At 33.9% G+C, this 15,195-nt stretch overlaps 1 protein-coding gene and 1 pseudogene across 1 annotated transcript; both read left to right on the top strand.

Moving 5' to 3' along the window:
- The first annotated feature begins 522 nt into the window (after positions 1-522).
- LOC145129823 (pentatricopeptide repeat-containing protein At5g66520 pseudogene) lies at positions 523-2,258 on the top strand (annotated as a pseudogene).
- A 443-nt stretch (positions 2,259-2,701) lies between these two features.
- Positions 2,702-5,364, top strand: LOC145129822 (cytochrome P450 704C1-like). Its single transcript, XM_079064632.1, has 6 exons — positions 2,702-3,545; positions 3,649-3,864; positions 3,938-4,222; positions 4,300-4,638; positions 4,708-4,908; positions 5,006-5,364. Exons 1-6 carry the CDS (start codon positions 3,183-3,185, stop codon positions 5,213-5,215), a joined length of 1,614 nt encoding a protein of 537 aa, XP_078920758.1. The 5' UTR covers positions 2,702-3,182; the 3' UTR covers positions 5,216-5,364.
- The last annotated feature ends 9,831 nt before the right edge of the window (positions 5,365-15,195 follow it).

The following is a 15,195-nucleotide window of genomic DNA, read 5'->3' as shown; positions in this document are numbered from 1 at the left end:
GCCCTAATACCTTAGATTTCACATCCAGTTTTTTTTCGCGAAAGCATTTGGAATTAATTTTAACTAGTCGGAAGACATTTTCAATGAACGGCGTATTGACTTTTGCTGTGAACTATGTTGTGAATGACTTTTGGTGTGAATTATACTAGTATCTAAACGGTTTAAATAAATTATGAATATGAAGGTAGATGGAATATCTAATGAATTTAAGTATTAGGTAAGAAATCATAAATAGTTAGATAAGTCACGGTAAAGTGATATATTAAAGTTTGATAGTTCAATTTATTATAGTGATAGGTGGGTGATGTATAACTTTCAAAATTGATAAAATTGCATTTACACATTTAGTTTGGAAATGCTTAAATTTTGGCAACTGCTGAATGCCAACTTTAGAATCCTGTCTATAGTTCGGAATATAGTGTTCAAAAGTAATTGGTTATTTTATAAAAAAAGAAAAAATTGGTTATTTTGCCCAATATATTTAATAAAATGATATAACTTGTTAACAGATTTAACTATGGGAATGCCCTTTGTAATTTCATTAGTTCCTTTGATTTAATTCATTGATAGAACAATGATAGAAGCCCGCTGGTTTTTGAAATCAATCGCACGCTTATTAGACGACTGTAAGAACATTAGAGACCTTAAACAAATTCATTGCCAAATCATAACATCACAATACTTGTCCAAATCAGATCATCTCTTCCTCATTTCTCGTCTCATCTTCTTCTGCGCTGTTTCATCTTCCGGTTCTCTCAGTTACGCTACTCGTGTTTTTCGAGTCACCGATAACCCCAATCTATTTATCTACAACGCCATGATCAGATCATATTCTTGTGAATTCAGTAACAAAGACGAAAAACCACGCTCTTTAATTTGGTATAAGCAAATGTTGCAAAATTGCATTGTGCCAGATTGGATAACTATCCCCTTCCTCTTAAAGGAATGCATGGGCAGACTTGATTTTGTGGCGGGTCAAACCATTCATGCTCATTCTGTTAAGTTTGGGCTTGACGATGATGTGTATGTGCGGAATTCAGTGATTGGTTTTTATTCTGCCTGTGGGGTTTTAACATGTGCACGAAAGGTGTTCGATGAAATGTCTAACAGAGATACTGTATCTTGGAATTCAATTATTACTGGGTGTTTAAGAAACGGGGAGCTTGATACGGCAGTTGATCTGTTTACCAGGATGGATAAGAAAAATATTATCACTTGGAACTCTGTAATCACTGGAATGGTTCATGGAGGTAGACCTAAGGACGCCATTGATTTCTTTAACAAAATGCTTGTATTAACAGAGAAGGACATGGTTTACCCTGATAAGATCACTTTAGCCAGTGTTATTTCAGCTTGTGCATCATTAGGGTGGCTTGATCATGGCAAGAGTGTTCATAGTTACATGTTGAGAAATGGAATTGAGTGTGACATGATAACTAAAACAGCAATGGTGGACATGTATGGGAAATGTGGAAATGTTGATATGGCAATAAGGGTTTTCAAGAATATCCCCCAAAAAGATGTATTAGCTTGGACATCAATGATATCAGTGTATGCTCTTCATGGGTATGGCAATGAAGCTTTTAATCTTTTTGACAATATGGTTGCATGTGGGACAAGACCAAATCCAGTAACTTTTGGTGCTTTATTAACAGCATGTGCTCATTTAGGTTTAATAGATAAAGGTCGTTGGTATTTCAACATTATGAAAACTGTTTATTTGATTGCGCCAACAGTTCAACATTATGCTTGCATGGTTGATATTCTTGGTCGAGGTGGACTTTTTGAAGAGGCTGAAAGGTTAATTACTATTATGCCCATGGATCCAGATGTTTTTGTGTGGGGTGCATTACTTGGAGCTTGTCAAATGCATGGGAATATAGAGCTTGGAGAAAAGGTTGCCAAACATTTGATAAGTTTGGAGCCTTTAAATCATGCTTTTTATGTTGCATTATGTGATATGCATGCGAAATCTGGTAAATTTGATGAATTGGAGAATATTAGGGCTATTATGGATGTGAGAGGGCTTAAAAAGGATGTACCAGGTAACAGCATGATTGAAGTTGATGGCATTGTTTATGAGTTTTCAATAAAAGGATCATCTGAGGTCATGATGGAGGAGATTAAAAGTTTCTTATGTCAATTAAGTAAAGAGATGAAGGTAGATCAAATTAATTTCACCATTTGAGGTAAAATTATGAAAAATAGCAATGTACTTATGTTAATATAGATAATGTATTTATTATTCACCCATAAAAGCAGCATAATTACTTTTTTTTTATCCATAATAGCAACATACTTTCATTTTTTTTAATGATAACAACAATAAGTAACTTGCAACTTATAATTTTTTTACCAGTGTTAAATTACATATTGTTGGTATTGATAAAAAAAAGTACATTGCTATTATGGGTAAAAAAGTAAGCACGTCGCCGTTATGGATAAAAATTGTAAGTAAATTGCTATTATGGGTAAGATATAAAGTGCATTTTATAAATTTTATGTTACATATTGCTATTATCGTAAATATGTAAATATGCTACTATCATGAATAGAAAAATATAAGTATATGTTGCTAACATGGGTAAAGAGTAAAGTACATTGCCTATATTGTTAGGGAGATTAAATAATGTTATCATTTCCTGCAATTTGCTGAAAACTATTATGGTTATGTTTTAAGCACATAAAAAAAGTATAACTAGATTTTATTTTTTATTTTTTATTTTGAACGGCAAGAAAAAGAAAACAAAAAAACAACTTGCCAATGAAGATGATGTAAGGTCAACATCATCATATGGCATAGATAAACATCAACATCAACATCATCAATCATCATATCAATCTAGTTGTAAAGTTTTGGTCTACCGCTAAAGACAAATTCCTATTCTTAAAAGCTACATCTTTTCACTCTCAAAGGTAAAAAAAAAATGCAAACATTACTTTATGGACTTTTGTTTCTATAAAAAGTGCTTAAACAATCTAGATGATCGGCATTTTGATTATAATCCAAGGATAAAAAACAACTCGAAATAGAATTATAATAATTGAGAACTTAACGTCTCAACCCGGTCTACGTCTGAGGGTCCCACCGCCCACCGGTTCAGTTGATCACTACAATAAACCCATCATAATTACAAGTTTTACAGCAATTCATCCTTGACCACCTGCATTTAGCTTCCAAGATGAACACTCTGTTCATGGTTTCTAGTTCTACCATCTTCTTCTTCCTCCTTACAGGATTTTACTTTTCAACATTCTTCATGCTAACATGTATTGGATTCATGGTCCTGTTGGCGGTTGCACCCGTGGCTGTTGTATTTGTACCTTACTTCAAAGAACTCATGTCAAACGATCACCGGCCACCTGTTGTTGGATCGATTTTTAGTATGCTGATACACATCAACGACCTTTTCGATCATATCACCTCGATTGCAAAAATCCATCACACCTTCCGTTTTGTCAAACCAACACACAGTGAAGTCTATGTTGCTGATCCTATCAACGTCGAACACATTCTTAAAACTAACTTCCAGAACTACACCAAGGTAGTTTTCATTTTTCAGCAACGTTCATGGTAGAACTTCAACGGATTCGTAATCTTATTTGTGGTTGACTTTTAATTTCGTTTTGTCACATCAACATTGACAGGGGGATTACCACAAAGGGATAATGGGAGATCTTTTCGGGAAAGGGATATTTGCAGCAGATGGAGATGTATGGCGTCACCAGCGGAAGCTAGCAAGTCATGAATTCTCAACTAAAGTTCTCAGAGATTTCAGTACTGTTGTTTTCAGGTCTAACACTGCTAAATTGGTGAATAAGGTTTCGGAAGCAGCTGTCAATAAGGAGATTATTTCTTTACAGGTATTTGAAAAACGACGAGTATCGTGTTGATGAAATCTGCAACAAATTAACTCATAACTTCCTTTCTTTACAGGATCTGTTGATGAAATCAACTTTAGATTCGATATTCAAGGTCGGATTTGGATTTGATCTCGATACTTTATCAGGATTAGACGAGGTCAGTAATCAGTTCATGATCTCGTTTGACGATTCAAATCACATCATCTTCTGGCGATATGTCGATGTACTATGGAGGATAAAAAGGTATTTCAACATCGGATCTGAAGCTACTCTCAAGAAAAACATCAGAGTGATCGATAACTTCGTGTATGAATTGATTGAACACAAACGGGAGCAGATGAAAAACGGGAAACTCGATGTGCGTATCACCAGAAACGGCAGATTAATTTCCCCCTTATTAAATGTTTGATTTCGTATCCTTTTTTTTGAAAACAGGGAGATAAAGACGATATATTATCTAGATTTTTAATCGAAAGCGAGAAGAATCCTACAAAATTGAGTGATGAGTACTTGAGAGACATATCGCTAAGTTTCATCATCGCAGGGAAGGACACATCTGCAAACACACTCACCTGGTTCTTTTACATGCTCTGCAAACATTCTCAAATTCAGGAAAAAGTTGCCCTAGAAGTGAAAGAAGCCACTGGATCATCCGACTATACAAACTCCATTGATGAATTCTCCCTACAATTAACCGAATCCGCCCTTGACAAAATGCATTATCTTCACGCAGCTTTAACCGAGACTCTCAGACTCTATCCAGCTGTACCTCTGGTAAATCGCATTATACTTTTTGTGATTCTATCATATTTGTTCTGATTTTTGATATTGTTTATTCTTCAGGATGGAAAAAGTTCAGAGGAAGATGATGTTTTACCCGATGGGTTCAAAATAAAGAAAGGAGATGGTGTAAGTTACATGGCGTATCCAATGGGAAGAATGACATACATTTGGGGAGAAGATGCAGAGGAATTCCGGCCAGAAAGATGGCTCCACGATGGCGTTTTTCAGCCTGAAAGTCCATTCAAGTTTACTGCATTTCAAGTAAGTAAAAGAAAATTAATATCTTTGACTTGATATACAATTAATTATATAATTTCAGTTTGTTTCAACTAGTGATTAAATGCATATATATGTTTAGGGTGGGCCAAGGATGTGCTTAGGGAAGGAATTTGCATATAGACAGATGAAAATAATGGCAGCTTTTCTTGTGTTCTTTTTCAAGTTTCGATTGGTGGATGAGAGTAGGGAAGCTACATATAGAACCATGTTTACCCTTCATATGGACAAAGGGCTCCATTTATATGCATTCCCTCGTTCAAAAGAGCCAAATACTAAATTTGTTAATTAGGGGTTAATACCTTTGTAATATACTAGTAGTAATTTACGTGATGTAAGTAGTCTCAACAAGTAATTTACGTGATGTAAGTAGTCTCAACAAGTAACAATTGGGTATCTTCGATCATGTCAATGGTTTGGGCAAAAGGGTCTTTTTCCAAAGTTTGTGGATTTGGTAATTAGTTTGTTAGCATCTATGTTATATGCTTTGCTATGTTTCCAGATTTAGTAAAAGAAAAAAAAAGGGAAGGGAAATAAGGAGACAAAATAAAAGAAGAGTGTAAAGCAAAATATTATATTACTTGTTTCCAAATTCAAAAGAAATGAGAGGATTGAAGTTGTTGAAGAAAATCATGATTATAGAAGCTACGTAATCTTTTTTATATTAGATTGATGGGTAAAAATCGGTAAATGACAAATCTTTATATTCTTATTGAATTGTTTTATCTCTAAATCCTTCCACTTTTGATTGGAAAGTTACAAGGGAAAGCTTATAAATAATTACAATTTCTCTTCATACAACTTCCTTTCATTAAAAAAAAAAAACTAGAGAACATGATTTTTTTCCCCTTTCTTTCCACGGTCCTTCAATTTTTCTCTTTAAAAAAGACTCGGGAACACAAATGCAACCTAACATGCAAACCCTTCAACAAGCATTATGTGATACTATTCTTTTTTACCTAGTAACGTCTCAAATTTTCATTTAAAGCTCAAGTAAAACATCCAAAACTATTTGTCATAAAAACCTAAGTATCCAATTGTTTCAAAACCATAAATTCAAGTCATAAACTGTATCATAATAATAAAAATAGCGGCAATCAAAGACATAAATCAACAATGATGCACATGCGATACATTCAAACCAGGCTTTTCCCTCTAACATCAGAATTATCTGAAAACATTAAATCAACAACTGTAAGTATAAAACTTAGCGAGTTCCCTAAAATACCACATACCATAATACATACAATCAATGACTCGCGAATCTCGTGTCGTTATGTCAACAACATACAACGAGGAGTCACGACTCTTGTTTCGTTCCGTCATCAACAAGGACTCATGGATCATGTTTCGTTCTGTCAACAACAGGACTCACAACTCTCGTACTGTTCCTGAAGGATTGAGAATTAAATAGTTAATATCAAACAATGTAAAGAACATGAATATAGTTAATCAAAAACCAATTTCGATTAAGAAAATCTCTTACAAAGAGAGAGTGCACAGAGCGTTAATTTACATCATACCCTAGTGTAACTTATATACTAGGTTGACGACTATTCTAGATTCAAATCCCTACATATCAAGGATTTAAATAACTATGATAGCTACAAGATTTAAGTAACAAGAAACATCACGCTATTTCCGAAGCTTGATCAACGTCACAATATGTTGACGCTGTCAGCGTGATAAATGTTTGACTCATCAGACTATAATGTTTGACCTTACAATCTCCCCCAATCAGATGATGTCAAAACCTATTCCATAATATCTTAAAAAAGAACCTTTTTCAGCATCTGAAATGATATATGGTTTAATCCACTTGTAATCATTACAAGCTAATTCATCTCTTCTTTTGTCTAGCTTATAAGAGATAATCCAATGATAACAATCAGCTTCAGGTTTTCCTTTGCATCCCAGTCTTAGATGAAAATGATGTTCAGTAGGAGCTTTGTGAAGATCAATAGACCATTAGACGCATATATGATCATTATTATCAATGTAGAACAATCCATGTTCAGGTTCTTTTATGAAAAGATGTTGAATGCACTCAACATTTACTGGAAGGGAATTGTTGATGTAGGTAGTCCCATAGGGGAGTAATAACCTTGAATGTTGGGACCTTCTTCCAGATCTAGCAGAGAATGAAGCAATGGGCATAGAGGATGCATCAGGTAGGGGAGCAAGATTAAGGTTCCTGATTTTGTTGATCATTAAGATGATAGCCAACTTCAATTCTTGTGCATGAATGCCCTTATGACTATTGATGATCGCTTAAATTTCTAACCATTCATTGTATCCATATCTAACAAGATTAGATACATGAATCTTTTTAAGGTATTCTCCTTTAGAATCTCTTCCGATTAGGTGTACAGTAAGAATTCTTTCTCCTTTGGGTTTTGAGCACCTAACTTTCACAATAGGATTTAAAGAGAATATTCTATTAAGAACATCATCACACTTGGAACGATCAATCATTGTGAGAATATCTTCAACCTTCTTTTTCTTTTCAACCTCAACATCAAAATGTTTGATTACAACCATATTATCAGCGAATGAGTTATCAAAAGAAGTAATTTTTGGAGTTGATTTTCTGAGAAGAATGTTATCATGTGTAGCAACATTATGCTTAGCAGTAATAACTCTAACATCTTCTTTAGACACTCCCATTTCAGCATAAACTTTAGAGACCTTTGTAACCTTGCGCTTTTTAGATAAAGGCTGATTATTATTTGATTCAATGTCACTGTTGACATGTTGCTCCCCCTGAGGCCGAGACTCCCCCTCAGCCTGATATTCTGATGGGAAAACCACAACAAGAGAAATGACAGCGTGAAGATAATTACCAAGAAAGCCAGGTTCTAGAAATCCTTCTTCATCTTGATCAAGAGATGCAGAAGCTTAACCATCATACTCTGTAGATACATAAGCAACTTGTAGGTCAGATATGGATGATTTTGAACTTTCCCTATTTTTGACATTATCAGTTGTACAACCAGTAGTAGCAGGAGGAGATGACGAAGGAGTAGGATCCTTTGTAGAATTGTCTGAAAGATCTAGTATGCTCAAGAATCATATTAAAGTGATATTGCTAATTAACATATGATCCTAAGGGTCACACTAACAACAACTTAATATAATTGATTATTTAGAAACTGATTTTAATAAATATTCAACAAACTCTTATAATTAATTGGAAATTATTTATTTCGTGGAAATATAAATTTTCATTAGCAAGTAACATAATATATCATATGCTATGATTTATAAGTTATGCACAATATTTTGGAATAGATAAACTCTTTTGTCTTTTACCAAAAAGTTAAGATTTATATTTTATAAAAAAAATTATAAAATTTACAAACCTTTGACTTCCTTTTATATATTAAAACCATAGCTTGCCTTTTACTAGACAAAGGATGATGTTTTGATTATTTTTAAGGAAAGTAAATCATGGATTGCATGCATGGGGAACAAGATGGTCTAGTGTCATAAAGTGCTTAATGGGATAAGGAATCTTGGATATTGATTCAAGTTTAAGACCACTTTAGAGGCTTTCATTTTCACTAAATGTTTTAGAGAGCAGAATTCGAATCCTCTTCCCTCTCTCTCATTCTCTATAGTTTTGGTTAAACACTTGGACAATACTTGCTTTCACATGCTCTTTTTAAGTCATATTTTGATATGCACTTAAATCTTTAAGAGATTATGAATTCTACATAAGACTAGCATCTTAAATCAAGTTGAGTTTTTGTTGGTGTCTCAAAGATTCCACATTCTCCATTAACTTCCAAGGCTCCCTTAGAGGATCCAAAGTCTACAAAGGTTGTTAAACTCTTCTTATTCTTTGGTGCTTGTTTTCTTTCCAAACTTTGCAAGAAGATCCATGGTTGGTTTATAAACTTGTTTTATGTTGTTCAAAATCAAAGTCTTACATTTCTAAATCTTATGTTTTTGAAATTAATTTTTTTAATAAAAAACCCAACATTGTCATGAGAAAGGGGATGTGATGGAGTAGTGGATCCATCATTTGGAGGTTGTGAACCATGTGATGGTGATGGATGTAGTGGAGGCGATACATTTGTTGGAGTAGTTGAGGAGGATAGAAAAATAACTTGCTTGATAGAGACAACATTGTTGGGTTTTATGTACTCTAACATTCTTATGGTGCACATACAACCCTAATGCTTTGGATCTAAGTTTTCTCTAATTATACATGCAACATTGGTTTCCAAAGCATGAAGCCTAAACTAGCATACAAAACTTAACATATGAATCATAAAATAAGTTAGAAAGTTACCTCTTGATGTAGCTAGTAAGACTTTGGCCTTGAGAGAACCTAGCACCCCAAGTGTTGTGCCTCAAACAAGTCACAAACACCAAATAAACAACTAGATGGATATGAGAGAGGCTAAGGAGACTAAAAACCGATTTCTCCTCTTGGAATGCAAGCAGTGGTCGATTTTAGGGCTTAGCACAACATATATATATATATATATATATATATATATATATATATATATATATATATATATATATATATATATATGTGTGTGTGTGTGTGTGGGTGTGTGTAGAATATCAAAGGTCATGCGTAACCCTAATCCATACACATTAGCCCGTGATCCATCCATTTGATTTGGATAAATACTTCATGGATTAACCCATAAGCCGATCACAAATCAAACCATGGATCATTAGCCCAACTCATATGCATCATTTAATTAGTCTCTTTTGATCACTAAATTAATTCTTGATCAATACTAATTAAATAATATGATTCCTCAACTAATATATCATACTTATAATATATTAATAAATCATAAATAACCTCTTACTCAAATATCCATCTATCAAATTGTTCTGGTGAAGGCAACCCGAAATGGACCATGCTACTATCGGGTCAAGTACATACCAATTATAGTTATGGGCTTAGACACCTAATCCAACAGTCTCCCACTTGGATAAGTCTAATAACTATAATTGCCAATGCAACTTCAAATCCGATTAGTAATCATAGCTCTCAAAAAGCCGCTGTCATACTCTGATGCGTCCATTAGATAAGTGATCATACAATCCTCTGTTCTACAAGATATCATGCGGACAAATACATGGAACATAGTCATACTTATTGTCTTGTAGTTTGTTTCCTGATTTCTGATTTGTCTGACATAGAACATAATTAAACACATCAATTTAGTTCTGACCGGGCCCGACACATAAATAAAAAACAAAATCATCGAGGGGCCCACGATATTGCTTTTAATCCTCTTAGGATAAAAGGAACAGATAAACTTCGACTTATATGCTTGTACTAACTATTCGTTGAATCATACACAACAACACGTTTTATAACATCGAGTTACCGATGCGTTTTCGTACTATCAATGTACAACCAACGAATAATCGCCAACTCATACATCTTGGTTTAAAGATTATACCATATTATCGTCTCACAATCACCCGTGATAAATTCAATGAAGTGATATGTGAGCGTGGGTTTAGTCCAATACTCAAATCTTATTGCAGGAGTACTCATGAATACTGCAGCAAACTTGTGCTATGTCTAAACACCTTTAGACAATCTACAGACCCATTCATGACAGTCTAGCTTCAATACCTACTTCCAAAGTATGATCGACTGTGGATAGTTTGAATAATATAGTTATTCGGTAAGTCAAAACATGCAAAGTGAAACACAAGAATAATCGAATCCAATATGGTCTCAAAACTTTAAATATAAATAAAACGCCTTTCATTTAATCACCATATTGATTACTCATTATTCATTGTATAATGTTTCGATTTATCAACTTTATACTTGAATTAAAACAATAGTTATCCCATGCTCCAAGCATGCACACTATGTTTATCTATGGTCCTTTCTTTGTGAAATATATCAATTGAATACATCTTCGATGAAACTCATTTCACAATTTCAAACCTTTATCACAAGTATAAGAATACCAAATTCTTGCCACTATCAGAATGTGTTAGGTTCTAACCTTTATGTAATGATCCTTTTGTAATGTCAATGAACCAAAGCTACAAAGACTTGGACAATGAAATTACAAAGTATTCCATTGGAGATTTATAACAAAACAATTCCATGGAAGCAAAGTCTCAAATTCAAAGTACATTCCTTTGAATATCCTTTCTTGCATAAAAGTTTTTAACCTACACATAGATTCTTAATGTCCAACTCCCATTATGGAAACATTTCCATATTTTCCATATGACAACTCATTATTAATAGAATCCTGTCTATTCATAATAATGTCAATATGGTCCATCCATTACAATACTTCCAATTGCCCACAAGCAACCAATCTTTGGCGAACCTTAGATTGTTCTTTGCAATTATTTAACAACTTTAGTCATTTCTGGTTCTGGTCTTTTTGCTTCTTAATGCCCTAGGGATTTGGAAAATTCAGAACACATAAATATTATAGCATATGCAATCGATCCTATACCCGAAGCATATGGGATATGATCCATAATGTCTTACATAAAGACATGATACTTTACCAGTCTCTTGCTATAATAATTCCATATATATATAGAATTTCCTTATGTTGAACCATTCCAACATAACATTCATATATATCCTTGACTAAATTTGATTAAAATCTCACAATCTAATCTTAGATTTGAAATGAAGTATGAGTTCCTCTCCCTTAATTATAGCAAAACAATTTTTCAAACTCTGCAACTTTATGAATTAAAACTTTTGTTTTTCTATAATTAACATTGCTAACTTGCAACACTTTCCATAATGATTATGCTCCCACTATCATAACAATTATTTCTTTAATAGCATAACACTTATGCTCCCACTAGCTTTGACATGTACCTAGAAATAAGTTGGACTTCTAGAAATCAATACTTGTTGACTTTCTTACCAAAGTTCAGATTTTTGATACAAAATGCTTCGATAAGACTTTATCTATGCTTCTCAAACTCATACACCTTTCCTTAGATAGCTCACATGTGTGTCTAAACAATTTTAGAACTTACAACAATAAGTCTCAAATGTTTAGACCTTTGCCATTTCTCACAATTCGAACTATGAAGAGGGATGCCGTAATCATAATCGAATTTGAGAATGCAATTAACACAACTGCTATCTCTTTAAAATCTACTTAGTGAAAGCATTTCATCACAATCATTTTCATGAATTGGAGAGAAACCTTATGACACTTAGATTTTTATGGTGTATGTGTTCCTATCCATGTGAATTTGTCATAACCATAATCACAAGACAAGGTTAGTGACAAATCCAAACTCATATGGACTGAACTTGTTAAATCTAAATTTCTTGCCACTTGGCAGCACAAGGGCCTACCATGTCTTCCAAGTTGTTGAGAAGATCACCCTTACTGATCAAGGTGCTTTGCCTTATGCAAACAATTGAGAACTCATAGGAACTCACATGCATAGTTATCTTAACTGGAATGGGCACAGAAACAAGAATATGTCAACACGATAAGTTATTAACCTCAAGTCGTGTGCTAGTGTTAAACAATAGGTTTGTTCTTGAAACTTTTCAAGACCATTAACACTCCCACTGACCTTTTAACATATAAGATTCTCTTGTCAAGAACCATTCCTCGACAAACAAATATTCAAGAGTTAGTGCGGTTTCTTATCAAGACAAACACTTCTGACAGTTGGTCTTATTTGGTCTTTGTTTTATCCAAAACATCACAACTTACCAATTTCAAATGTACAAGAGTAAGAAAACATTTTACTCTACATTTGATAAGTGTTATAAACCTTTCTTAAGATTATGTCACTCGAGGCTCGATCTTGGAGTGTTACTCTAAGACTCGATTTTGGAACGAAGTATGATTTACCTTTTTGATTTAACCATTTCAACAATTCACGATTCCTCCTCTTAGCCATTCAAATGCACTAAGATGTCCTTAGAGGATCAATTGTGATATGATTTCATAATCACTAAGATAATCATAAAACACGATACTCAAGTACTCTCCCTTCCTTTCAGATTAGAGAAACTTTTATCTTTCTGCCTAATTTGATTCTCCTTATTCGTTCTGCTATACATTGAAATTTTTTCAATGATTCAGAATTATACTTAATCTTGTAAGCATAATCATATTTACTAAACTTTTAGTAAATCATGACGAATAGTTTTATCAGTCTTTGTGGTGGACCTGACCAGCGCACAAGCAGGTGTACCTGTCACAACTAGCATTCTAGCTAGGAAATTCTGTACTCTTGTAAACATTATCTACTGTAAACTCGTAACCCTAATTCATGTTATGCTTGAAGTTCAACCTATGGAAACAAATTCAAACCTAGATTCATCAAGTAAAGTTGAAAACCCTAAAAATCCCGGTTTAAGCTCATTATGGACTAGAATTTTCTTATTGGGCCTAATGGGCCAATAAGCCTCCAACTTGACTTTGTTGGGCTTAGAACCTTCAAATGGGCCATAATTGGACCCACATTCGTGAAACCTAACCTGTTGGGCCATCATGGGCCTAAAATGGAATGGTGTACCTCTTTTGGGCCTTATTGGACCATAACTAATCAAATTAGCCCTAATGAGCCATAAATCCATCCCCTTAATATCACATTGGGCCGTGAACATTCACAAGGACCCAATGGGCCGAGAAATACTCTTTGGGCCTTAGAATTTCGAAATGAGGCAAATAATGGCCCAAACTAAGCAACTCTTTTCTTCTAGCCCATGTTTTCGGCCCAAGCATAAAAAAGAAAGAAATGATGAAATGAGGGTTGACATTAGTGGTGCCACCTCATAAATATACATAGGATATCAATGCACCATTCTCATATCTCCATGCAATTCAAATCACCTCTCTCTCCCCTCTCCTTTCTATCCTCGGCCGAGACCACAAACTCCCACCACCCTCTTCAATCTTCTCCCCAAACTCTCTCAAATCTTACAAGAACATTTCCTCACTTTCATCACATGAAAGATATTTTGAGATCTATAGTTCAAGAAGGAAAAATATGTGATCTAGGATATATTTCACTTAACATGTCAAGATAAACTACCATACAAAGTTTATAATAAACATACTACAACATAAAATTTGTTATTGGACTATTTTTGATAAATAAACAAAAGATGGGGAAAAAGATGTCATTCACGGTTTCTACAAGGATCAAAAGGTCAAAACAGCTAAAATAAGAGTTTTTATAAATATTAGGCTTTTTAAAGGACTAAAAATGTAAATTTTAGCCTAATGGGCTAAAATTTTGGGCTTTTCGGCTATTTAGGCCCAAAAATGCGAAAAATCAAATTTAAGGGGGCTGAATTGGAAAATTTTCTCAAAACAGGGGCTATAAACGTAAATAAACCTATTTCAGGGGTTAAAATGGCCTTATTTATCAAAAGGGACTAAAAATGCAAGGATTTTGGATTTTGGGTAAAAATTGTAAAAATTACGAAAAGTGTGGATTTAAATGCAAATCTTTTAACTAAGGGGCTGAAACTGTCCAAAATAAAATTTTGGGTTAAAACATTATTTAATTAAGTGTTTAGGCCAAAAATGTCAAGAAAAATAGTTCAAGGACCTAATATGTCATTTTTCATAAAAAGGGCTAAAAATTGCCAACTTTACCAAAATAAGGGGCTGAATAGGTCAAACTAATATTTTTGGTCAATTATGTTAATAATAAAATAATTGGGTCAAAATATACAAAACTTTATAACTTATGGGTTTAAATAGAAAAATATCTATTTTTATAAATCTATGAATCGTTATAAAACAATTTGGTGATTATTACGACATATCGATTAAACAACTTCGCAACACTAATACTATACAAAACAAGTAAACATTCTAACAGTTGGGCTTGAAAGATTCTAATCATGCTTATTGGGCCTTCGTGACCCATTAACATGACTTTTGGGCCTAACATAAATAATACATGTTATTGGGCCTCCTGTGACCCGATTACATGCTTAAGGGACCCTCAATGGCTTTTACATGCTATTGGGCCTCGGTGGCCCATTAGCATTGCTAGTAAGGTCCAAATAAATCATATGCGAAATGAGCCAACGCGTCTTTCGTATACTCGACAGCCTTAAATAACATACGTAATTAGTACGGCCTAATAGTCCTCTTATCCTCGTCTGTTAGGCTTACCTTATATTCAAGTAAACAAAATCAGGTCGTTAATCAAGGTTAATCAAATTCATTTGGATTAAGTGAGTAATAACGGGCGACACCAATAAGTGTCGGTCGTAGTCTGTAGTTATAATCAAAGTCTCCTGGAGGG

This window comes from Lactuca virosa, chromosome 8 (genome assembly GCF_052849685.1).
Source record: "Lactuca virosa cultivar CGN04683 chromosome 8, Lactuca_virosa_CGN04683_v6, whole genome shotgun sequence".
In the NCBI taxonomy this organism is placed as follows: Eukaryota; Viridiplantae; Streptophyta; class Magnoliopsida; order Asterales; family Asteraceae; genus Lactuca; species Lactuca virosa.
Note: the sequence above shows the minus strand (reverse complement) of the source record. Positions and strands in the feature narration are given on the sequence as shown.